This window comes from Ursus arctos, unplaced genomic scaffold (genome assembly GCF_023065955.2).
Source record: "Ursus arctos isolate Adak ecotype North America unplaced genomic scaffold, UrsArc2.0 scaffold_4, whole genome shotgun sequence".
Taxonomy (NCBI): domain Eukaryota; kingdom Metazoa; phylum Chordata; class Mammalia; order Carnivora; family Ursidae; genus Ursus; species Ursus arctos.
In genome coordinates this window covers 27,414,679-27,440,148 of record NW_026623056.1, presented here as the reverse complement: position 1 = coordinate 27,440,148, position 25,470 = coordinate 27,414,679, and the positions used below count along the sequence as shown (strand labels likewise).

The 25,470-nt window shown below is 57.6% G+C and overlaps 1 protein-coding gene across 17 annotated transcripts in view; it reads right to left on the bottom strand.

The window, feature by feature from the left end:
- Nucleotides 1–3,447: 3,447 nt before the first annotated feature.
- Nucleotides 3,448–25,470, bottom strand: part of TNK2 (tyrosine kinase non receptor 2) — a 45,824-nt gene continuing 23,801 nt past the window's right edge. For 3 of the 17 annotated variants that reach the window (XM_044382830.3, XM_048215105.2, XM_044382822.3), the window contains exons 2-16: nucleotides 22,059–22,239; nucleotides 20,912–20,982; nucleotides 18,745–18,966; nucleotides 17,608–17,760; nucleotides 16,831–17,108; nucleotides 15,244–15,370; nucleotides 14,688–14,834; nucleotides 14,511–14,605; nucleotides 9,391–9,585; nucleotides 7,896–7,987; nucleotides 7,209–7,331; nucleotides 5,241–6,595; nucleotides 5,043–5,138; nucleotides 4,753–4,880; nucleotides 3,448–4,270 (exon numbers count right to left, since the gene is read on the bottom strand). In XM_044382830.3, the coding sequence (XP_044238765.1) occupies nucleotides 4,264–4,270; nucleotides 4,753–4,880; nucleotides 5,043–5,138; nucleotides 5,241–6,595; nucleotides 7,209–7,331; nucleotides 7,896–7,987; nucleotides 9,391–9,585; nucleotides 14,511–14,605; nucleotides 14,688–14,834; nucleotides 15,244–15,370; nucleotides 16,831–17,108; nucleotides 17,608–17,760; nucleotides 18,745–18,966; nucleotides 20,912–20,982; nucleotides 22,059–22,221 (3,252 nt within the window). In that variant the 5' untranslated portion in view covers nucleotides 22,222–22,239 and the 3' untranslated portion in view covers nucleotides 3,448–4,263. Of the gene's footprint in view, nucleotides 4,271–4,748; nucleotides 4,881–5,042; nucleotides 5,139–5,240; nucleotides 6,596–7,208; nucleotides 7,332–7,895; nucleotides 7,988–9,390; nucleotides 9,586–14,510; nucleotides 14,606–14,687; nucleotides 14,835–15,243; nucleotides 15,371–16,830; nucleotides 17,109–17,607; nucleotides 17,761–18,744; nucleotides 18,967–20,911; nucleotides 20,983–21,838; nucleotides 21,995–22,058; nucleotides 22,240–25,470 lie in introns of those variants that run through there. The other 14 variants (XM_057306658.1, XM_048215109.2, XM_026495592.4 and 11 more) reach the window with 8 other exon arrangements.

Below are 25,470 nucleotides of genomic sequence, written 5' to 3'. Positions count from 1 at the left end.
GGCCAGCAGCTTTTGGATTTAATGGATTTATTGGGCAATGACTTTACACAATCTTATCTCTTCACGATCTGAAATTTAGTCTGACTGCAATGTCTTATTTGGCCAATAGGTGGTGCTGCGTAACACAAAAGCACTAGTGCCCAGCAGTTCCGAAGATGGATTTCAGGGATCCTTATAATAATTACTGGAGAGAGCGTGCTAACAGCGCATAGCTACATAAGGGCTCGCAAATTTGCCACCTGCCACTATCGCTACCACCATCATACAGGAATAGCCATTTCAATGTAAATGTAGAAAGACAGAAATCTCAGAATAAAGGCAGTTCTTGAACTTGAATACATTTTAAGAAAAACTCTGTTGTATGGTTCTTATTCTTATCATTTCAACTCAGACCAATGAAAACTTGACCCTAGACCAGCACGACCCTAGACCAGCACTGGCGCTGAAATGGCCTTTGGGAACACCTGCTCTAGCCAAGGATTCCAGGAGTTAGAGGTCCCTCCATTCCCCAAGGTCAGATTTCCATAAAAATTAATTTGCTTCAAATTAAGAACACCATTGTGTTCCCACTGTGCAGTGAGACACGTCTACTAGACCTTTCCTCCACTCCTGGTTAAAGGGGAGCAGTGAGCCACTTTTAAGCAGAGCATTCTCTCTTAAAAACACAGGTTGGGGACTCCTGGGTGGCTCAGCCAGTTAAGTGTCTGCCTTCAGCTCAGGTTATGATCCCAGGGTTCTGGGATCGAGTCCTGAATCGGGTTCCTTGCTTAGCGGAGAGCCTGCTTCTCCCTCTGCCTGCCGCTCCCCCTGCTTGTACTCTCTCTCTGACAAATAAATAAAATATTAAAAAACAACAAAGCAAAAAACAGAGGTTGACTACATCATTCCTCTGCCTATTCTCCTCTGCTGTCTCCCTTTGCCTACAGTCTAAAGGACTCAGGATATCACACCAGCAGCTCCATGATCCAGGCCAGCCTCACTCACCAGGATCAGGATCGCATAAAAGCAACCTCCAGCTCACCCCCAAAACACAACAAAAGGATGGCCTCCAGCCTTACCGAACTTCAGGACTTAAACCAGTCCGTTCCCTCCAGCTGCAATGTTGGCGTGCTCCTCACCTTCCTGACACATGCCTATTCTTACCGACAAGTCAGCACAATGTCACCTACTCCAGGAAGCCACCTCCCCTGCTCCCAAGGCGCCTGGCACATAATGATCTTAGAGTACTTATCGCCTTGTTATAATGCCACAGTCTTCCGGGCAGATTGTCTGTTCAGCTTGTGTTCCCTCTTCAGGAGTTGACTCGGTAAGGTACCCAATGAATCCTTGCCGATTCATTGATTCTTCTTGTTGGCAAACAAGCCTGGGTCAGCTTTTTCAAAAGCCTCCCTTAAGATCTTTTCAATAAACCCGGGAGATGCTGGCAAAAGCTGGCAGGCTGGTTGGAGTGAGAAAAAAAGCAGGAAGCCCTAGGACTTAGGGAACTGGGGATCTGGCAAAAGTACATTGGGGCTCCTGATACTGAGGAGCCCCCGATCCTTTGGCGTCACCCTTGCAAAATACCTTTCTGAAATGTACTAGCTCTGCCGTCATTTACTGAGAAACATTTTTAAAAATGGAGTTGAGAATGTCCATGATCTATAAAAAGGAATGACTCTGTAGCAAAAGAACAAATTATTTCAAAAAAATAAAATGAAATTAAGGGAAATGGGAAGAGAAGACAAGTGTGGACCAGAGTGGTGGTCAGTGAGTAATGTAAGCTACTGATAGAAACCGCAGGAACATGAAAAAATAAAATGTCTAATGATTACAGTTTATTGGGTCCTTGTCATGGTCCATGCACTAAGCAAAATACTTGATCTATGCAACCTTATTTAATCCACACCTCCATTCTAGAAAGCAGGGATGACTGTCCCCCAGCTTATAAACTCGGAAAGCTTAAGTAACTGAGAATGGGATCCAGGTCTAACAGCAAAGCCCAAAATTAACTTAATATTACCTTCTTCTCTTTGGTGATATATCGTGACCCAATTTTTTTAGGGGCCCCTGGGTGGCTCATTCAGTTGAGTGTCTGTGGCTCAGCTCATGATCTCGGGGTCCTGGCATCGAGCCCCGCCATCAGGCTCCCCGCTCAGTGGGGGAGGTCTGCTTCTCCCCCTCTCTCCCCCCACTCGTGCTCACACACTCGTACGTTCTCTAATAAAATCTTTAAATATTTTTAAATCACAGTTAAATTGAATTCTTGACTTAGTACACAGGGTATGCAGACATGTCTGGATCTGAAGGCTCCAGACCTCCCAGGCCTGAAGGCCCACCGGGCAGGCCAGCCTGGAGCAGCAGACACACAGCCCCAGGCCCATCCTATATGGTCTTGGTGTTGTTTTTAACAAACCTAACCCATCAGCTTCCTCTCTCATGATTTAGCTCTCTTCCTGCTCAGATGCTTGGTGAAACTCAAAGGGCTAATTCCCTTGATCCGGTCATTTTCTAAGAACTACTAACAGACTCATCATTTACTTTTTTAAATGGGCCCAGGGTATGAATAGGCGGCTCGGAGAAAAGGAAATACAAATGGCCCAAATCATTTTTCATGTTTATTCACTCATGAGAGAAATGCAAATTAAAACTAGAGAGACCTGTCTGGCTGGCAAAAATCAGAAAGCTCCGTAACACATGGAAAGCCCTCCCGTGCTGGTGGCGGTGGCTGCCGGGACACCCTCCCCCGTGGAGAGCCAGTCGGCGAGACCCATCATTTGAACACATACTCTGTGGAGTTAGTTCCACTCCCGGGCACGCAGCCTTCAGATTGACTTGCAAGTGAAAAATAATCACATAGGCCATTTATTGCAGCCATGGTTGTAATTGTAAAGGACTGGAAACAACCCAAACACCCTTCATCAAAAGGGGCCTGGTCAAACAGACTATGGCACATGCATGGAACCCCAAAGAAGAATGCGGACGTTGTTCAGTACGGCTATGAACGCTTCAAAGCACCGTAAGCGAGAAAACAAGACTCTGACGCTGAAGGCAGCCTCCCGGGAGGAGAGGTGGCGGCGGGGGCGGGAGACTTCGCTCTAGGCTCCTCCATACCTTCTGAGTTTTGAACCATAGGAAATAGAAAACCAAAACTGAAATACATACTGAAGCTTTCCTTATTTCGGAAGTTTCTGGTTTAGCTCCAGCTCTCTCTGGCTGTATACCCTGCTTCTGGGAACTCTAGAGCAAGAACATGTGGACTGTGAGTCCGTGACTACATGGGGGGGGGGGGGCTCTGCCCTCTGCCAGCCCTGAAGGGGAGGGAGCCCCGAGGCTCACCCAGGCCGCACTTCCTCCCTCTGCCCACAGGTGGCGCCACAAGGCCCGCTGGCCGGACAGATGGTGGCCTGGGAAGCCCTGGGGCCTCGGGCTGCTGACCAAGAGGCAAAGAAACAGGCAGGCACAAGTAAGTAACGTAAAATAGAAACTAGCTTTATTTCTCTGGAAGAAGCAGGGATCCACAGCTGGGGCAGCAACTTTGGCGGCAGACGTTGGCAAGAAAACATGGAACAGCACAGGGGAGGAGCTGGGTCAAAGAGGAAGCTCTGGTGTCCCTCCAGGGCAGCTGCCCCCTTGGTCTCCTTCCAACCCTGGGGCCTTGGGCCCTGGTCCCTGCCAGAGAACAATCTGGCACCCTTGCTCTGCTTCCTGAGCCACTTAGGGCTATTTCCAGGCACAAGATCCTAAGACCAGCCAAGTCCCATAACGTATCCATGGCGAGGCCACAAGTCACATTCTCTCCGACACCCCAACTGCCCACCAGGGGGATCCCTGGAGAAGGGCCCTGCCCCGGGGAGGGCCTGCTGGGTGCTGGTCCGCCCTTCTGTGTGGCCAACACATCCTCCCTGCACGGGTCAAGCCTGGCTTCCCCGCGGGCAGAGCCTGGGGACACGCTCCGGCCACAGGCCCCACACCAGGGGCTGGAGCCAGAGGCAGGTCAGCTGCAGGGCCTGCTGAGGCCGCCACCAGGCCTGCCTTCACAGGGCTTCTTCCCGCCCCTTGGCTGAGAGTACCAAGGGCTGATCCAAAGTTGTGGGGACAGCACTGGGTGAGGGAGGGACGGCAAGGCGGGGCTCCCGGTCTCCTACTGCCTTGGCCTGGCTCCGCCACTAGGAGCAGCAAGTGGCAGCAGGTCCTCCAGGCCCGAGCGGGGTCTCTCCCCACCCCTGTGAGATGGACAGGCTCAAGTGATTCCTTCAGGGCAGACCCTCTGGCTCTCTGGACATCTCAGCGCCTAAAGGACGGGAAACAACCAGAAAGCCCCTCTATCAACAGAGGGGCCGATGCAACAGAACAGGGAGCGTCTAGTGTGGGTGGGCACAAGAAGGCCTCTTGGAGCTAGGCTAATCAGTTGAAAAGTCAGCAACGATTTTGGAACTTATCGTCCTGGGATGCCTTTTATCTTTAATAACAGTAATAATAAAGAGAACAGCAGTAACGTTTCTTACACTATCAGACTGCACAACAGGCGCTGTAAATGACCCCCACGGGAGGAGAGGCTCCGGCTCCCTCTTTTACTCATTAGTTCATTTGAACCAAGGGGCTAAAAAGTCTCAAGGCGCTTAGGAAAAACCGTGTTCAGCCAGAACTGTCTGCATTCCCAGCATCGGGCTGCCTGCCCCACCCCAGGCTGGGGAGCCCCGCATCCCCGGACCACGCGTGGCCCGCGAGGTGTCCTCCGGGACAGGGCTCCTCGAGGGGACGGGGCTCACTCACTTGTGGTGGGCAGGGCCGCAGGAGCCCAGAAGGTGGCAGCCGGCTTGCTCCAGGTTCCAGTCGCACAGCTCCAGCACTTTGTGGCACTCGCTTCGCGGCCGCAGACCCAACCCGAAGAGCTGCTCCACCTGAGGGGAAGAGGGTGCGGCCATGGGACACGCGGGGCTGAAGCGCACTGGGAGGGGGCGGAGAGCTGGAGGCGGGAGGGCGGGGAGGGGCAGGGGAGGTGAGAGCGGCAGCACCAGTCTTCAGGGCCCCTGCAAGCCAGAGCAGGCAGGAGGTGGCGGTACCTTCAGATACTGGGCAGCCCTCTGCACGCTCCAGCTGTGGCTCTGCAGGGCCGCCTGGCACTCCTCTGTGGTCACCCCATGCACCATGGCCTGCAGCTGGGCACACCCACCCACCTACCCGTCAGCGCCACTTGGGCCCATTCCTCTGGGGCCCTGGGGCCCCTGCCCCTCCACCCGGCGGCCAGGCCCGGCACTCACCATCTGGATCTTGTCTGCCGGCCGTCCAGCCTCTGGCCCGTCCCCAGGGCAGCCCCTCTGTGGCAGCCGCGCCGTGGCCCTCAGGGCTGGTGGCCGGGCCCCTGGGTTACTGTTGTTGGTGGAGAAGTTGGCCTTGGGGTCTGGGGCGGCCTGGGGCATCGGTCGAACAGTGGCCGTGGGGGCGGCAGGGGCTGGGGTGCTGGGCGGGGGCAGCAGCAGGGGCCCAGGCAGGGGGGCCGGCTCTTCGGGGCTCTGCGCCTCACGCAGGAAGCGCTGATAGCGCTCCAGGTAGGGTGGGCGCTCGGGCAGCAGGTAGTAGTGGGTGCTGCTGACCTTCTTGCCGTCACGGACAATGGGCAGGATGCAGGGACCAGCCCGCGGGCCAGGCGCCTGGATCACTTGGGGTGTGGCATACTTGGGGTCTGAGGCAAAGCTTTGGGTGGTGGGCATGGTCTTGCCCGGTGAGCTGGAGAGCCGGGGCGGCAGCGGGGAGCTTCCGGGCGGTACCAGGGGGCTAGGGGTCCTCGAGCCTTGAGGGGACAGGGGCTCCCGGGGAGGCACCCGGGGAGGGGAGGCTGGTCCAGGCCACCGCCCCATCTCCTCCTCGCCTGAGGGGGCCGGCGACAGCTCGCCACGTGGGCGAGTGGGCCTCGGGGGGATGGGCACGCGGGGGGGCACCTGGGGCTTGTCCTCACCCACTGGGGCCGGGCCGGGAGAAGGGCCCAGGGAGCCCGCCGGGACCTGCAGCTGCCGCATGCACTCCTGCTGCAGCGCCTGGAAGATCTCTGCCGTCTGGGCCGAGCTGGGCGGCTTGCTCCCACCCTGGGGTGGGAGGAACAGATTGTCCTCCAGGGGAGGGAGCAGCTGCGCCTGCTCGGGCACAAAGGCGTAGTTGGTTTCACCCTGGCTGGGCCCAGCACAGACCCCTGCACCCACTAGGGTGCTATTGATGGAGCAGACCTCAAAGTCATCCTCATCCTGGGCCACATCGTCGTAGGCAGGAGGCGGGGGCAACGGGCGCGCGTCCCAGTCCACCACAGGCGTGGGGTGCAGGGGCCGGGGCAGGGCCCGCGTGGGGCTCTGTGGCGGGGTCTTGTCCAGTAAGGAGCAGGCGTCCATGGCCAGCTGCGCCAGCGAGAGCGCGCAGGGTCGCGGAGCGGGGACGACGGGCTCCTCGCCAAAGTCAATGAGCGTGACCTCGCCCCCGCCGCCACGACCTGCCTTGGTGCCCGGGACCCGAGCCGAGGGCTTCGCTAGCCACAGCCCACGGGTCAGGGCTGGTTTCCGGAGGCCCAGCCTCTTGAAGTCGCTGGACAGGGGGTCCTGGTCCTCACTTACGGGGTCATAGGTTGGCTCTAGGATAGAAAGGGAGACCCCAACAGGAAGGCAGTGTCAGGCAGGGGAACCGGGGGAGAAAGGCATGTATCTTCCCCCAACTCCCCACTCCCACTGCCCCCAGAGGTTAGCCCTCGGCTGCCAGAATTCTCAGTGCACACCAACCCTGTTCAAACAGGACAGAACCTGCTCGCTCCACACGGGCTGATGCGCCCCTGCCGCCGTCTCAGTTACAGCAAGCAACACCCCGCAGCTGCCTGACACCCCAACACACAAGACCCCAAATACCCTGGGCTCTTGGGCCCCGGTTAGTAATCACTTACCCCACCCCATTATGGCACACCATTAGTGCAGGCAGGGGCTATGGGCACCCCCCCCCCACCCAGGGCAGCAGGCACTCCTGACCAAGCACCGTGAAAGCCCAGACACAGCCCCCACAGGTCCCAAATACTGCGGCAGGGCCAGGCAATGGCACAGAGGTGGGCGCCAGGACCCCACACTTGCTCCCGAAGCCCAGGCTTTTGGGGGTTGGGGGAGAGGCAGGCATGCTGGGCCAAGGTCAGCAGTAAAAGCTCACAGCACACACCCCACGTCCCCTCCCACACAGCCAGCCAGCCCACCAGGGCTCTGTACCTTCCAGAAGGAGAGAAGGAATGAGAGGAGAGAGGGGACGGGGGCAGGGGCCAAGGCATCGAGAGCAGCCCCACTTACTCTGAGCGAAGATGGCAGGCTGAGGTGGGCGAGGTGGAGGCTCCCCTGCAAGAAAGGCCATGCGGAGAGTAGAAGGGGCAGAGCGGGACAGACAGAGGACAGGGGAGGGAAGACAGCCAGACGAGAGGGCAGAGTGTGGAGAGAGAGAGAGGGCAGTGAATAGGGGCGCGTGAACGTACGAACCCAACAGCAATGGGAAGCAGTGGGGCGGCAGGATGGGGAAAACTGTGTTCCGGAGCGACAGGCACAGGATCCGGGAGATGGATGGGGCTCCTGGCCAGCGGGAAGCCCGTGGGGTGGTTTTGGCTCGGGAGAGGACAGCAGGATTAGGGGGAGTGAGGAGAGCCAGCATCTGAGCACGGCGGGGAGGAGGGAGGAGGGAAGCTGAGGCGGGCCGGCCAACACAGGAGACCGGCCGAAGATGCCCACCTCGGCGGATACAGCCGCCTCTCATCTCCCACCCCACAGCCAGCCGGAGCCGGGGCACAGCTGTCCCCCTGCAGCCCTGACCCAACTGTCCCCGAGCCAGCGCAGCCGGCTCAGCGCGCTCGCAGACGACAGTGCCTCTTCCTGGGCAGCTGACGAACCCGGGGCAAGCTGGGCTCTTACTTTTCACCCTTCCTAGATGCTGGGTGGGTCGGGAGGTGCTCAGTTCTACGCTCAGCAGGTCAGGAGGGTCCATGGGGTTTCCCAGGTACAGTCTGTGGGGAGACAACCGGATCAGAGGGGGGAGGCTGGGGGAAGAGTGTGCAGTGGTGAGAGTGGGGAAACCTCAGGAGGAGAGGCCCGGGGCCAGGCAGAGAATAAAGCCCCGAGGGCGTGCAGGGAACCTATCTTGCCCAAGCCCCGCACAGAGCTGGGTGGGGAGCACAGGATTTCCAACTCCCTGCAGCTCCCCGAAGACTGTACCCAGGGGAGGTGTCAAGGAGAGAGGGCAGGGCAGAAGTTCTGACTATAGGCTGAAAGGCCTGGGCCGAAGAGGCTCCAAGAATACCCCACAGGAGCAGAGATGGCCCTCCGCAACTGCCATGGCACCCCTCCCACGCCTGGCAGCCACCTGCGGGCGCACTCCTCTGACGCACCCCGGCCGCACTACCCTGTCAGGGTGGGCCAGAGGCACCCTCTTGCCCCACTGCCAGGTGGAAGAGGGGCTGGGCCACCTGGCCTGCTCCCGATTCACCCTCTCAAGCCCTGTGCTGATTGTCAGGCCCTGGGACTTAGTCACTGGGCTGATTAAAGCCTGGAGGAATGGGGCTGGGCTGGCTACAGCACGCCAGGAGCAGGGCAGAGGGCGCCGGGGCCTCCTTTCGGAGGGCGTCTACATACCTCGCCCCAATACCCTCAGGCCCGCGCCTGGCTCTTGGGAGGTAAGAGACACCAGCTGCCCCCCGCTGGGGGCTGCGCTCTGGTGTGAGGGCAAGGGGGAAGGCCTACTTCCCAGCACCTCTCAGGGCAGAACCGAACGTCAGGAGAAGTCAGAGGAGAAAGGGTGGCCTGGAAGCCCCCTGGGGCCGGTAGAGAGAGGAGCGGCCAGGTGGCTCGCTGGGGCAAGGCACTCAGGAAGTGACTAATTCTCTTGTCCTCCCCAGATGCCCCCCAGTGACCTCATCCTTTCGTTTAAAGGAGACTGAACCCCCCCTGCCAGGCACAGAGTGAGCAGGCAGCTGGGGTGCTGCCTAACCTTCCTTCTGGAGTCTCCCCACAGGGAGCTCTTTCTCTGCGCCTGCAGGTCTGGGAACACCAGCTCACTTGACCCCCGGGCCAGCAGGCTCAGTGTCCGGGACCCCACCAGCCGAGTGGGAAGCTACTACACAAACACTGGGGAACATGACAGCTTTCCTGCTGAGCCCCTTCCAAAGGCTGTCCCCAAGTCCCTTTTCCTAAGGCCAGTGTGCCGGCAGGGGTTCCACCAAAGAGAAGTGTGTCTCCATCCTTTGAAGATCCTAATCCCGGTTCTGTCTACAGGGAACAGCTTCTGGGCAGTGAGACCCTCTGCCCCACAGTTGTGACAAGGACCTTGGAAGCCAGCGAGAGCCTGTGTGCTCAGGGAGGGGCTGCAGACTCTGGAGCCACAGGAGAACCCCCTACCCCCAATCACACTCACTCGTCGATCTTGTCGGGGAAGCCCCAGCAGTGGCGGGGGTCACTGTCGCCATGTCCCGTGTGGATGAAGCTATTCTGCAGGGGTTGACTGATGTCCTGGGCCGACAGGCCAGCCACGGAGGTCACCACGTTGCGCGGGAAGGGCCCCACACACAGCGTCCGAGTGTTCTGCCCACGCCACCAGTAATTCTCAGCCCTGCTCCACAGAGATGACATGATGAACGCCAGGGCGTGATGGGGGGGGGGGTGCAGGGAGCAGGATCCTTTTCATACCAAGCTCTCTAGCCATGATATATGACAACTTTGACAGAACGGGGCCTGAGGGCTACGGCCCTGAGACCAGGGTGGTCTGCCATGAGCCTGTCTGCCCCATGACCAGTCACTCCCCCGGTACAGGCCCCAGCTGTTTGCACACACCTTACCCCAAGATACCTAGGTGGGTCAGACAGCTTTTCCTACAGTTTACAAATAAGGAAACAGGTTCAAACAAGTGACAGGACTTGCCTACAGTTCCCAGACAGATCGTAGCAGACCCAGGATTCAAATTCTGTTGTTAGTCTGCAAGCTAGCACCCTTCCTACAAAGCTGCCTCACCTCCTTCCTCCTGGCAAGGCCTGGACCCCCACCCTCTGGCCACCGAATCCTGCTCTTCAGCCCAGTTTCCGGGCATCCTGAGCTGCAGGGTCCAAAGGAGCACCACAGCCTCAGCACTGGGCTTGGAGCCAAGCCCTCCAACTACACTCTATCTCCTGCACGCAGCCCCTCGTGCATTTGGAAGCACTCAAAGCAATCCACGCTGTCCCATCACCGGTTCTGTATCTCCAGTGCCTTCCACAACCTCTAGGCAGGGCTGTGGGACCCTCCCCCTTACCCCCAGCCGTCTCCTGGGGAACTCTACTCTTGCCTTAAATACGAAGTCTAGAAAGGGACCCAGCTTCCCAGTGTAGCCAGACTGTGGGACCACCAGCCCCTCACTCTGATCTGACAAGAAACCTCTGCTGATGGAGCCTCAGCCCGGCCTGGGGTGGGGGTCAGGGCAGGAGGAGGCCCTCTTGGACACTTCGAATGGCAGACTGTGGCTCCTGCATCTGTCACCAGGATCACTCACACCTGACAACGTGGGCGGGCTCTGAGCTAGGCAGACAGAATGACAGCCTCATGCCGCTGTGGCGGACATGTGTGCCTACCCAGGCAACCCCATCCACGCGGCCGGGAGCGTAAAGGTCTCCTCCAAACTGGAGCCAGACCGCAGGGGCCGAGGGGGGATGGAGGCGGAGCTCCTGGACCCTCCTCTGAAAGGTGATGTGGCCCGTTGGGAGCAGCATGACCTCGCATCACCTGCTCTGCAGACCACAAGTCGAACCCCACGAGTACGGCAGTGCTTGGGAAGCCAAGAGGTGGGGCAGGGGAGGGCTGGGAGCCCAGCCTCCCTATAAACAGGGCCACTGACCAGCCCACCACCAGACACAGCAACCCTGTGATTACACCCTGCCCTGGGGTGGGAAGGGCAGGAGAGGAAGGAAGAAGAGAGGACAACACCCAAGAACGGACAAAGCCCATCGGAAAACAGTAGGGCCATTCCGGCCGCTGGGAGCTGGCTGAGGCTGATGTCTTCCCATGAAGCAGGGGTGAAGAGGGATGCCTGCCACCAGGGGACCCCGCTGCTGCTCTCCCCCTCCCTCCTGCACCAGCTGGCTCCCTGGGTTCTGCGTGCCTCTCCACAGACTTTCTCAGACACCAACCCCCGGCTGGACGTTGGACTCCGCTCTCCACCCCTCTTCGGAGGTGCTCATTAACCTGGGTGAGGGAGGCAGCCGAGGCAGAGAGGTCGTTCAGCGGAGAATGGAATCATGTCCAAGGCCAGGTCTGCCCTGTGACCATGTCCTCCCTGTGGACCCTGAGCAAGGCCAGACTGGCAGGAGGAACAGAGAGCCCCTCCGCCCCTTTCCTTTTGCCAGCACAGCCAAAGTCCTCACACAGCGGCTCCTCTGGACCCGCTTCGGAGAGTGAGAGACACCAACCCACCTCCCCTTATTACAGGTATGGCCGAGGCAAGAGCCCCCATGACTGCTGGGAGTCCCGACATCATTTCCCACAAACACTTTGCTCCTGGGGGAGGGGAGTTGGGAGACAGGGCATGTGGAAGAAAGAAAGAGAGACACCCTCGGAAGTCACATCCCAAGCACACTCAGAAGCAGCATCCTCCCGAGAGGGCACAGATGTAACTCTTGAGATGGCCAATGCTATACTGCGCTGCCTGCCTAGCCCCCTCTATGGTTTGGTGGGACCCAGGTGCCAGTGGCTCAGAAAGGCCACCCTCCCCACCCGGCCTGCACTGGCCACACCCACTCCCCCGAAAAAACAGACCAGAGTCTGCAACGGGAGGGTCAGGCCCACCATAGGCAGACACTGCGGTGCAGACAGAAGTCCCCGGGGGAGAGAGAAAAGGGCCCAGCACCTCCAGCGAGAACTTTCTATTTCCTGCTGCCTGCCAGCATCCTGGGACAGGCAAGAAGCAGACGGGCACCTGGGAAACCAAGGCCTGAGCTGAGAATTGCCTAAGGCTGTCCCTGCTCTATTTGGGACCAGCTTCTGGAAATCTCAGCCCCCTGTCCCAGTCCTGGCCTAAGGTGGTCCAGTCCAGAAACGGCTGATAAATGTTGCATAAACATTCTGCTCAAAACACGGCCCCCACCCACTTCTCTCTGAGTGACCCAGGCAGCCCCTGGGTTTGAGGGACAACCCCCCGCCTCTGGACCAAGCAGAGGCTCCGGGAACCAGGCCAGGCCAGGGCCCCGAAGACAGATTTCAAAACCTGTCTCCCTTCTCTGGTTCTATCAAAACGGAACATGGAAGTGCTCCTGGCCACCCAGCTTCGAAGCAAGAGCCCCCGGAAAAGACCCGTTCGTCATTTGTTCCTCCATCTAGACAGCACCTCACAAGCGCAACAGAACGTCTGGTGTCCCCTCCCTGCCCACTAACTGGCGCCCCGAGAAGCACTGAGCTGGGGACGAGGGGATCCCAGACTCGACCTGGAAACAAACACCGGCACCGCTTCCACAAAAGGAATCCAGGGCTGATGGAGGACCAGAGAGCTGAGAGCCCGGCTAAGAGCAGACGGGAAGTAGAGACCCACACGTACAAGCCCAGACCCCAAAAGCCACAAGTGAACCGACAACCCCTCCACCCAGAGACATGGAGACAGAGTCAGCCAAACAAACACAGAGACATTTGGGCACCGAGAAAACAAGGGGGCAGAGTGAAAGCTCTGGAACCACCCGCACACAGGCCCATCCCCAAAGCCTCACCGGCTGTTGTGGCCTCCTGCCCCTCACCTCCCACCTCCTGAGCAGCTCCAGGAACCACGAGCAGGCACTGTGGTCCAAGTCGGCCGTGGCCCGGGAGGAGGAGCCCAGCTAGCCCACACTGGCAGGCCGCTGCAGGGCCAGCAGCTGGGGCCAACCCGAGCCTGGGACGCAAGGGTGGGGCAGGGCACGACCAGGGTGCCTCCCAAGAGGAGTGGCTCCCCCGGGGCCCCACCTGCTGCCCGCCTAGCTCTGGTGGTAACCCAGGGCACCGGCTCCAGAGACACACACCCAGAACACAAGCAGCAACTGAGTCACCCCCTGGGGAACACTGGACCCCCGCTGACAGCAAGGGATGGGGGGAACAAAGCCCTGAGGGCTACAGTGCACAAGAGGGGTCAGGTCCAAGGTCTTCAGGCTCCTAGAGATAGGAATGGGTATAGATCCAGACTTCTGACTTAAGGCCCTGCAATGCCCCTCCAGATGGGCCCTCACCCTCATCTTCCTATTTCTAGAATGTTCCCCAGAGAGCCATACCTATAGTCCCGTCTGGCCCCCAGCCCCAAATCCAGAGACTATCTTCCTTCCTGACCCCTGGGCCTCTCTCATCCTAAGAGTTTTCTGCTTTTGTCCACCACCACTTACCCCCCAAACCTCCACCCCCACAACTCGTTGATATTTCATTTGTATTCCCAGATACTGGGCCCAAAGGCTAGGGGAGCCCTGGTCTGGGGAGGAGGTGCTGGGGCCACAGTGGGGGCAGGTCATGTTCCTCCAGAACCATCCTGGGCTCCAAGACCTACTCCATCACTCTGACTCAACCCAGAAGCTCTCGTCTCTTACCAACCCCCATGAGGCATAGGATTTAACTAAGAATCCCAGACCCCCAAACCTGAGGTCCAGGTAGAAAGGGCTCTGTGGGAAGCGACCCCTGCCCCCATGCCTGCCTGGCCCTGAGTCACAGAAGCTGGGAGCAGAGGGGATTCCCTCTGCCTTGCTCCTCTTCCTGGTCCTCCATGCTCACCCCTACCCCAAAGGCACCTCAAGCCTGCCCTGCCCCAACCAGTTCCTCAGCCGCCCTGGGGATCAGATAACAGAGGGTGGGGTGAGTGGTGGGTAGGGCCTCCTGGGCAGAAGGGCTCCAACAGGGGCTACAGGAAGGAGACGTGACTCAGGAGATGCCACCTGGAGGCAGAGACAAGCATCCCAGGTGTCTGGCGGGAGGGAGGGGTCAGGAACAGAGGGCCCTGAGATGGGGACTGGGGGCAAAGGAGCCCAGGTGGGCAGCCCAGCAGAGAATGGAGGGGAGCCCCAGGAGGGGGCAGTGGGGCTCAGTGGGAGGGCCGAGGCTGCAGGAAGAGGCTGGGTTGCTTTGGGGTACTGACAGGCACCCAGGTGGGTAGTCAAGAGTCCCTGTCCTGGGAGGAGGCGAGAAGGGAAGGGGGAGATGAGAGGAATGTTCAGGAGTTCCAGAGTCCCTAGTTGTGGCCCCGAGGCCAAGCTGGGCCACTTCCTACGCCTCACCATAACGGCAGCTTGGCTATGACCCACACAGCCAGGGCTGGAGCCCAGTGGGAAAAGGGTAAAGGAGGTGGCCTTGGGCAGGGAAATTCCCTTGGAGCGGCAGCATCTGGTACTTAACCCCAGGCGCTCAAGAGCGAAGCCAGGCCCGTCCTCCCCTTACTGCACAGCTCAGGCTCCCCCAGCCTGTGTTGTCATGGGAACCCTGGAGACAGAAGAGCTCTCAGCCAGCAGGCCCCTCCACCCCCACCCTGCGCCCTTCCAGGCAGTGCAGGTGCAGCCCCGCGCTCCCTACCTTCCCTCAATGACGGTGATGACATCGTTCATCTGGATGTGCAGCTTGTCTGGTTCCTCAAAGTCCTGAAGGGCCCGCATGTCCGTGGGCTGGGCCTGGGGGCAGAGACAGGTCACGCCAGCCTGGGCCTGACCCCTGCCTGGATACCCCAGCCCCGGGGCGCAGACCAGCCCTCACCTCCAGCAGGAAGTCCCGCAGGGCCACAAAGGTGGGTCTGTCCTCTGGCTTGTGGGCCCAGCACTGAACCATGACGTTGTAGATATCCTGGGGACAGTCCTCAGGCCGTGGCAGACGCTCTCCCTCCTTGTCAATCTTATGCAGAATCTGGCGGTGGGACGGTGCAGTGTGAGCCGAGCAGAGCACCCAGCTCTTCACTTCCCACCTGCCCTCCAGCCCATGGAACCACTGGAGCTGGGGGCCACCATGCCTGCACCCCGAAGAAACGGTCTGTCTCCAGGAGCCTATCCCCGGGCCCCTGACCCTTACACTCTGGTTGGGGCCTCTGGGTAGGTGGCCATGGCAAGGGAAAAGAATGTGAGCAAGCCCTAGTCTGTCCCTCTCCTCACCACTGGGGGCCCTTCTCTCTACTCAGCTGAGGGGTCATATGCGGACACAGGGCAAGGGGGACAGGGGCCCTAGGAAGTAAGAGCCAGTTCCAACAGGGCCAGGTTGGGAGCCAGGAATCCAATCAACCCCCACCCATCCTGTAGGGCGCACATCTCCAGCCCCTCACCTGACTTCCATTGAGGCCAATCCAGGGCTCCTGGCCATAGGTGAACATCTCCCACAGTGTGACCCCAAACATCCAGGTGTCACTGGCATGGGAGAAGGTGCGTGTCTTCAGGCTCTCAGGAGCACACCTGGCAGAGGCAGGGGTCAGACAGAAGGCCTCTCAGAGCATGCCCACCCACAGCAGCTCAACGGACATAAAACATTCCCTCAACAGCATGTTGTGGGCCTGTGTGCCAGGCTCAGCAGCAGCAGGCACTGGTGACACATGCTAAGTGAACAGGGACAGGACTCACTGACTGTGGGATGCACACACTTGGAGAAAATCATCTGTGCTCATGTCTTTATTCCCACGGAGCCTGGGTGGGATGAGGGTGAAGTCTGCAGGTCAGGGAAGCAGTGGGGGGAAAGGTCAGAGGCTCCAGGAGTTGGTGAGGGGGAGGAGAGGGGATAAAATCTCAGGCTGTTTTCTAATTGTGGTGGGAGGATGACAATTTCCGGATTTGGGGCAGGATCCTGGGATTTGGGTCATTTCAGCAGGAAGGTGTGGGTGGAAAATTTGGATAGGGTCTGAGGAAGAACCGAAATGGCTGGAAACAGTTATACCGGCTTCACCCAAATATCCCACAGTCCCTCTGGAACTCCCTTTTGGGTGAGACAGAGAAATGCCACCTCAGCAGAGCCAGGAGAGGGGTATTCCCGGGTGGGCTAAGGGGCACAGTGATGGGAAGCTGACCTAACACAGCACCAGAGACTCTCTCCTGGGACTGGAGAGCTGGCCCTGCCACTCAAAGGGGGTGGGACCCAGGGACAGTCCCTCAAGATCCCCAAGCCTCATGTTTCTCACCTGTGAAATGCAAGTAACCATGATCTGCTCATCTCACGGTGCCACCGTAGGGGGACTTTATCATTTACCACCCAAACCAGGGTGCCTGGGTCTGAAGGCAGTGCTACTGACTACTCTAGAGCAAGAGGCATAATCCGGAATGTGTGGTCAGCCTGATGTAAAATCAGTTACCCATGAGGGGAGCTGTGCATCCTGGGTTAGAAGGATTTTCTGGCAAGGAGAACTAAACCCTGCTTCTCACACCCCAAAGCAAGGAGACCACACTCCTTCAGGTGCATCCAGAACCAATGGACTATGGTGGTCGCAGCACAGGAGAAGCTCAGAGAGGGGCCAGGGCAGGGCCAGGTACCCCCTCAGTGTGCAGGTGACTGTCCCTGGTCAGCCTGCCAGGCCCAGCGTGGTCCGGCCCTGCCTGCGGCCAGCTCTACCTGGGACATCCTTGCCAACCAGTCTGCCTGGCTAACTTCTGATATTTCAAGAGCTTCCTATGGAGTCCTCCGGGAAGCCTTTCCGAGCCCCCACAGCACTCATCCCCGTGCATTGCCCTATCTGGCACACAGGCCCAGAGAATTCCTACATGGACAGGCGGATGGACTGCGCACAAGAATGGCGCCCCGGGCCCAGAGAAGACAAAGGCTACTGTGGTTGGAGAAGCCCTGGAGGCTCTGAGGCCTGGGTGTGCAGGGACCGGGACAGGGCAGGACGGGGTCCAGGCCCTGTGAGCCGGCGGCACCTGTCCCTCACCAGGCAAAGGGCACCTTGCGATGCTCTTGCATGACATAGTGGTCATCATTCTGGGGAAGTGCACGCATCAACCCGAAGTCCCCGATCTTGACCAGGTCTCGGGCGGCCAACAGCAGATTTCGGGCAGCCAGGTCACGGTGAATGAAGCGCTTGGACTCCAGGTAGCCCATGCCCTCTGCTACCTGCACAGCATAGCGGCTCAGGGTGCCCAGGAGGAAGTGGCCCTGGTGCTTGCGCAGCCGGTCCAGCAGCGATCCGAGCGGCGCCAGCTCTGTCACCTGAGGCCACGGGGGAGGCAGGAGGGGTAAGTGTGGCTGAGCCCTGCTCCTCCCTCAGTGCCCCATGCTGGGCTCCCGGGCCCTCTCCTGAAGGCCTGAGCCACACTCCATGCTCCTTCCTGGCCTGCCCTCTGGGGACCTCTAGGACCTCTCCAGCTCCCCAAGCTTCTCCCTCCAGGTAACATGGGAACCCGAGGCCCAGAAAGAAGCAACGCACAGAGGCTCAGATTAGAAATTCTAAAAATGAACCTCTAAGGCCAGCCCCTCCTCTGAGTGCAACTCTGTGCCAATGAGCACAAACAAAAGCCAAAGACGGACACGGGCTCCAGCGGACACGGTACCAGCCTAGGCCCCTCGGAGCCCCTCTGCCGCATCAGTGGGGGACCAAAGCGTCCCTCATCAGGATGGAAGGACGAAGCCCAGAGCAGGCAGGGCGACGGGCAGATCTGGGGGTGCAGAGACCCTGCCTGAGCACCCGTCCGCCACCCGCAGCACTCACCATCTTCATGGGCGGCGTGAGCACCACACCGTACAGGCGAATGAGGTTGCGATGGTCAAGCGAGTGCATGGCGTTAACTTCCCGGATGAAGTCGTCCATGGCCTCCGGCTGGCTCAGCACGTCAGGCTTCAGGCACTTCACGGCCACACTCACCTGCCCGGAGTGGGCATGGGAAGGCGTCAGGACAGGCCCCAGGCCCCAACACTCTGAGCCAACCTGCTCCTCCCTCCAACTCAGTCCAAACAGCCCTGCCTCGGGTCTGTTCACCTGGATGGGTGAGCACGTCACAGGGGCCTGTGGCGTGGCTGGGGCAGGGCAGCCTCCCCTTCCTGGGAAATGCCCAGGTTAAATAAGAGATGACCAGTGTGATGACAGAATATTAAAATGTTGTCATAAAATGCAACACTAAAAATGTCTTTGGTGTGGAAGGAAAATGTTGTAAACATAGTGCAAAAAGGGGCTCCTGGGTGGCTGGCTCAGATGGTTAAGTGTCTGCCTTCAGCTCAGGTCATCATCTCCAGGTTCTGGGATCGAGCCCCACATCGGGCTCCCTGCTCAGTGAGGAGCCTGCTTCTCCCTCTCCCGCTCCCCCTGCTTGTGCTCTGCCTCTCTCTCTCTCAAATGAAAAAGTCTTAAAAATATATACATATATGGCCAAAAAAGGAACCTATGGTGACAAAATCAGAAGAGTGCTTCCCTTGGAGGAAGAGGATACTCAGTGGAAGGGGCAAGAGGGCGCCTTCTGGGGTGCTGGGGCCGTTCTCTATCATGATCGGGGCAGTGGTTACATAGGTCCGTGCATACGTAAAAATTCGCTAAGCTGAAATGCTAACTCTGCTTCCTCTGAGTGGCGTATTACAAAAAATTGTTTTTTTCTTATTTTTTATATAACTTCCAAAGTTTTATAATAATTATTTTTATAATTGAAAAAAAGAAACAGATGTGTCTAGTTAAAGCTGAGCGTGGAGTCCAGAGGAAGCCCCTTTTCGACCTGTGCCCAGCCCCATTAACATCCCAGTAGAGGGGAAAGATCTGCCTGGCGGGGGGGGGGGGGGGGGGGGGGACGGGACACGACTGTTCCAGAGTCTCTTAGAGGCCTGTCCCTCCGCCACATCCCACAGGACCCAGAAAGCTCACCGTCTTCCCCGAGGGGGCATCCCACTCGCCCCTGCGCACCACGCCAAAGGAGCCATCTCCTAGCTTCTCGAATAGATGCAGGTCCTTCTCCCCAATGAGGCAGGTGAGGCTCTGCAGAGGCCCTTCCCCTGCCGGGCCCCCTGGGGTGGGTGAGGTCTTCCGGAAGGTGCTCTGAGAGTGATGAGGGGGGAACTCAGCCTCCAGTCGCTTTCCACTGAACACCTGTTTGAAGGCAGCCAGGGGCCAGATGGAAGCCTGAGGCCCCGGAGCCAGTCCCTCAGTCCTGCCCCACAGGATCCTCAGTTAGGCCTCCAGAGAGGTCCTGGCTTTGCCAAACTGCCAGGGGGCAGCCTGGCTGCAGGCCCTCCCCTCCTCCAGACCACACCCTCAAACGGGAACCCACAGTCTCAGTGTGGCCTCAGGGTATGTGCCAGAAATGGACTGACAGGCATGTAGCTTGTGACTGCTGTGGCCCCACACCCAGCTGTGGGGTCAGGGAGAGCCCAAAGCCACTCCAGACCCGTCTTCTGCACCACCTGTCCCTCCCTGTCCCCCTACCCAGCACAGACTCCAGCCCCTAACCCGAGCAGAGGGGCAGGAGCCTGAGGGGCCCTCCACAAACACCTCCCTTTCCATTTTTAGCCCTGGCCCCTTCTCTGGGTTGCCCATTTGGCGCTGTCTGTCTCCACCCTCCCTGGGGAGCTGACTGCCCTTCATCCTGCCAGGAGGAGAGGATAATTTGAGCCTGAGGTTGGACCGTGAATGTGTGTGTGGCGGGGCGGGGGGGGGGGGGGGGGCAGATGAGGCAAGGCCTTGCTGGGGAAGGGCCTGGGAAGACAGCTGGGCTTCTGGAGGGGCACCTAGAGCCGAGAGCTGAGAAAGGAAGACTGGAGGGGACTCTGCACCCTGGGCTGTGGAGGGAAGGGGCCAAAGGTCAGGGGACAGGAGGAAGGGGACCCTGAGTAGCAGAGTTGGCCCCATCGATCTGACTTAGCCACCCGCACCGGGGCATCCAAAGCCTTGGCCTCAGGCTGCAGACTCTGTCCATTTGGGCCCCTGCCTCCCAAAGGCTGGCAGAGCCTTATCTGTATGGGTAGGGGGTGTCTCCAATCTGAGGGCCTCTTCTAGCCACTGCTCTGTCCTTCCTTCCCATAACTAAACTCCCTTATGTTTGCAAGCAGTGCTCAGCTAACAAGACCCTCCACAGCCTTTACCTCAAGGGACCTTCTCCACCGCCCGCTGAGGTGAGCCGGACAAGTGCCGCCAGCACCCTTACTGAAGACAGGCCTCAGGTCTGGAGAGGTTCACTGACCCACCTGAAGCCCTCCTGTGTGGTGGGTCCATGACCCCTGAATCCTGGCGCGCTGCACAGCTCTTCCCTCCTGCTTTCATCCGCCCAACAAACTCATCCTTCCCTAAAACCTGGGCAAGGGACCAGGACAGTGTCCCCAGAAAAGGCCACAGGCTCCCAAGAGACAGCCCCTTGGCCAGATCACAGCCAGGGAATCTATGCTGCCCAATCCTAGTCCAGCTGTTCTGCCCTGCCCACCCCGCCCCCACCCCAGCCCTGAGGCCAGAAGCGGGGAGGGAAGGCCCTGGCTGGTTCCCTTCCTCTCGCATTGTCTTCCAGACAATGGGCAAAGTTCCACTGAGTCAGACCAGGGACTCACCACTCCATAGACCCAAATTAGGGCAAAGGGAGAAGGGGGGCAGGCTACGGGGAAGGAAGCTGTCAGCAGGGCCAGATGACCAGAGAAACCCCCGTAGACTAGGGAAGGTGGGGGAGGAGGGAAGCAAGGCAAAGATGTCCTGGGTCCAGACAGTCCCCACCACTCTGCCCTGGACACTGGCCCCAACAGTCAGACAGAGCAAGGGCTCAGGTTACGGCGCACTTGTCAAGGAGCGCCTGTTCCACGCCCAGCGCGACTGCACAGCGGGAGGGGATGTGAAGCCATTGCGGCACACAGGCTACTCATGTGCCATCTCTGGTGGGGACGAGACACTTAGCCGGGCAGTTCTACAAGCCCTGTGCCCAGTAAGACCCTGGAGGAGGGAAGTCTGTACCAAGGACGGATGACACCTGCCTGGGAATTGGGGCGTTTCCTAGGACTGACATCACAGGGAGGCCTGCGAGGCTGCCCACCCCTCTTGCTCCTCGTCCACGCACCTTGCTCATCCAAGACCTGCGTTTGCACATGGCCTTTCTCCTCTTCACAGCCTCCCACAACCGCCTCTGGCCTGCAGGGAAGGAAAGGGTTTCAGATGTTGTTAAGGGAGCTCACAACTCGTCTGCATGCTTCCTTGGTTCCCCTGGGGTGGGTCCACCGCTAGACAGAGCCCAGCACAATGACACCAAGGAGACGGACCATTCCAACCAACCAGGGGCACAGTTAACCAGCCGGCACTCCACTTCAGGCAGTGGCTCTCGAATTAGACGGAGGTGTTTAACCACCAAAATTGAACAGCAGTGGTCTTTTTCCAACTCTCAAGAAAGTTAAAAAAAAAAAAAAAAATCAAGGTAATGGGTAGAAGTTGCCCAATTTTGAGTTTTTTCTCCCATAAAATTTTATTACCAACTATAGTTGGTATAGATACCAACTATCCGAGCCAAAACTAGCATATGTCAATGTCTAACTTAGCATGTTATCAGTTACTCAGCTATTTTAAGTTGAATGTACTAATAAGTTTCTAATGCTCTACAAGGAATACCATGGCTTCTAGATGTTATAATCAGTACTTTCAGGACAAAGACACAGAAAAGAAATGAGTTCAGCCGATACAGCAGATCTGGTGAACGGGAAAGAGACAGAACGCGCTCAGTTTACAGCAGATCTTTGTGAGAAAGAGACAGGTTAAGAGAAAATTAGCAAACCATCTGAAGGTTTTTATCTTCTCGTGTTCATACGGCTCTCTGGACACTGACCCACCCCTCTGGTGTTCAGGATGGTGAACAGAGCAGGCTCAATCCCACATTTGTCGCGGAGGAGGAGATGGAGGAAATGCATCCGCCAAATGTCTGAGCAAGCCGCAAGGGTGTGTCTAATCCTGGGTGTCCAGAGTTTTAAGACTTCACTCTCCTCAAAGTCCAGTTCACCTTTACAACTGCCAACTGCTCTCCCGCGCTCACGGTGTGCGGCAGCTACCGATGCCCCGCCACCCCACCTTGGGGGCTCCCGGACAGACAGCGAGCCTTCTCAGCTATGCCACCCCATGGAATGAGGAGGAGGGCTCTTCCATGCAGTTGGCAGTCCTGAGGACAGAGGAGGTAAATGGTCAGTGGGGAAGCAAGCAGCAAGGCCAATGTTCCCACCTACCAGGCCGGCCCATGCCAATCTTCTCCAGGTCCTCGTTCTTGACATACTCAAAGTGGGACAGGCGGGTAACGTTGAGGTCATCCCGGAGCCGCAGGAAGTACTGTTGCAGCTGCACCTCGGACAGCAGCTCCAGCAGCCAGCCCGTGCCCTCCTCCGGCTGCATGCTGCTGCTCCCCAGCCTCTGTGGGGAGGGAAGGACGGCTCAGGGACCAAGGGGTGCAGGGAGGTGGCGGGGCACCCCGCCCTGAGTGCCCTGGGCTCACCCACATCCTACTAAGTGGCTTCAACGAAGGACTCGAATCACCTTCTTGCTCCCCAAAACAGCTGTACAGAATGCCCTGTACCCCTGTGGCCCTCTCCCCACCAGCAACAAGGGTAGAATGGGGGCAGCTGGAATACAGCCCCAGCCCTGGCGTCGGGGTCTTAAGCCCAAACTCTGTATCTGTGGCTAAGTGACCAGAGGTCAACCTCTCTCTCTGTTCTCAGAGTCACAAACCCTTTGAGAACCATGAAAACTATAGATTGTGTCTCTAGGAAAATAGACACATTCTTACTCATATAAAGTTTGCATTAAAAAATTGGGGAGGAGCACCTGGCTGGCTCAGTCCGTAGAACATGTGACTCTTGATCAGGGTTGGGAGTTCGAGCCCCACACTGGGTGTAAAGATTATCTAAAAATAAAATATTTTTAGGAGCGCCTGGGTGGCTCGGTCAGTTAAGTATCCAACTCTTGATCTCAGCTCAGGTCTTGATCTCATGGTCATGCGTTTGAGCCCCACACTGGGCTCCATGCTGGCTGTGGAGCCTACTTTAAAAAAAAAAAAAAAATGTCTATATATATATATATATATATATATATATATATATAGACACACATATTTTTTAGTTGGGGGGGTGTGTGCAGGGTCCCTTGAGACCCATCCATAGGCTCCCCAGACCTGATGAGCCCCAGAGAAAGCACGTGGACCAGATGAGCTCTAAGTTCCACCCAAGGCCTGATATCACCAGAGTCTCTCCCCCCAGATCCAAAGACCATCCCACAGGAGATCAGTCGAGTGCTGTCAAGACCACACGAGTGGAAGACTGAAGGGGAGCAGAGGGTGGGGTGGGCTTTTATTTATTTTTTAAAAAAGATTTTACTTATTTGACTGAGAGAGAGAGAGCACAAGCAGGGAGAGTGGCAGGCAGAGGGAGAAGCCGGCTCCCCATCCCAGGACCCAGGGATCATGACGCTTAACCGGCTGAGCCAGCCAGGCGCCCCTGCAGTGGGCTTAGATGCCGGCTCGAACACGCAGCCCTGCTCAGCTCTATCCACGGCTGTCACTGCAGACCGCTGCCCAGCATTGTTAAAAGCTCTCCATTTTTTCAAGAAATACTGGAAATCTGAATCTAGATGTGAAATCTCGCCATTAAAATTCTTTTTGAAAAGGTAATATGTGCACATGATAAAATATGCAAAAGGCACACAGGAGCCATAGAGTGACATTCCCTGCCCTACTGCACAGTCACCTAGCCCCCCGCCCCCAAAGCCAGCTGCCATAAACGCCTTCTATGTACCCTTCCAGACTGTTTCTCCCCCAAAACATTCACCCATCAACCACATCATTCTGTTCCTTGTTTTCACTTAACATTACAACTTTCTCCTGACTTTTTAATTATGTCAACCAATTCAAGTTTGAAACACACACACACACACATTCTGTGCTGGCCAAGCAAAACACAAGTGCAGGCTATAATCAGCCAATGGGCCACCAGTGAGTGACCTCTGACCTACACTCTCTGTGGCCCAAAGAGCACACAGGCACCCTTGAAACCAAGCAGCCTGACCCACTGGACCCAAACCCATCCTTGTCCAAGTAAGACACTTCAGAGCTGAGGACTTGACCAGCCCAACCCCTGGCCGCGTTCAGTCCCCCACCAAAGAAGACCCACAAGAGGAAAAAGGCCAGTGACCCCTCAACACCCCCCCAAGTCAGAGGTGGCCTTGGCCCCCAGCTCGCAACACAGGCCGCACTCAGAGAAGCAGATACTAGCAGCTCAGGCCTAACATGCGCCTCCTGCCCCCACAGCTCCCAGCGGTGCTGCCAGCCCAGCACCAGGACTTCAGACCTTCCCAGGCAGCTCAGGGCAGTACAAAGAGTGACAAACGGGAGAGAGAGGTCCTCAGTTCAAACCCTGGCTCCTCCACGAAGGCAGTAGGGCCACAGGGGGCTTTCCAAACTTCAAGCTGTGACCCTTCACCCAGATGGTTCTCATGAGGGCTGTATGGCCCTCTAGGGGACATTCTTGGCTGTCATCATGCTGGGGGGCCGCTAGTGGCATTTAGTGGGTGGCTGGACACAAGAACACAAGTTATCCTGTAATGCACAGGGCAATCTCACCCACTGTCCCGAATCCCACACAACTTAGTTCATGCAGGTGAAAAACCGGTATATAATCATCTGAACCTAGAACTGAATTCCATCTTACATATGAACAAAACAGTATTTTGCAATTTCAATACACACTGAATCCGTCCTAGACTGGAACACGTAAACTGAGGGAAAACTGGCCTTTGTTTTATTCAGAACTTACCAAAAGTCGTTTGCTAGTCAGAAAAACGTCACTGAAGGCAACCCACCCTTATGATTTCAGAACGCGCCTCAGTGAGCAGCTGCAGGCGCTGCTTCCATGGTGGTTCGAGGCCCAACACTGACCGCTTCAGCGTGTCGGAACGTCCTGACAGAGCACAACACCTGAAATGTCACCCCACCTTCCTTTCGTGTCTCCTTCGCACTAGACGTCATGTTGACTGACTATACGGTAAAAAGGACATGTTTCTATGAATTTTATTTAAGAAGAATAACAATAAAAATAACTCTAACACTTGAACTACACTTATTATACGCCAGGCAGAGTTCTAAGCATCTAGCTGTATTCACTCACTTACCCTCAACAAAACTATCTTATGCACAAAGGAGTGTGGACATAAGAGGGCAGGACATTGCTGCTTTCCAGAAGAAGGTCCCAAGGGTGCACTGTGAAACTCACTGACCCAGGCTGCAGCTCTCGGCGGCCTGGCCAGGCAAGGCCAGCCAGTACTTCCACCATCACTCCCCTGGCCCCGGAGCGAAGGGACTGCACCCTCTGCATACCCCAAGATGTGCCTGCCAGCAGGGCGAGCAGTCTAAAGACCCCCTTCTCTTCTTGCCCAGTCTCCCAGTCTCAGGGCTTCTGCTTCCCCACTCCCACCCTCCTCTGGAGGCAGCTCTCCTCAGAACAGCTCAAAGCCATGCCCTGGGGAGTGAGGACTCGGGGAGACACAGAACCCTTCCCCTGAAGCTGCTCAGAAAGCACAGTCTGGCCTGTTTCTTTTCCCCGAGACACCAGCGAACAGACGTCCCTGCTCGGCTGGACACTCCCCTCCCTGCTC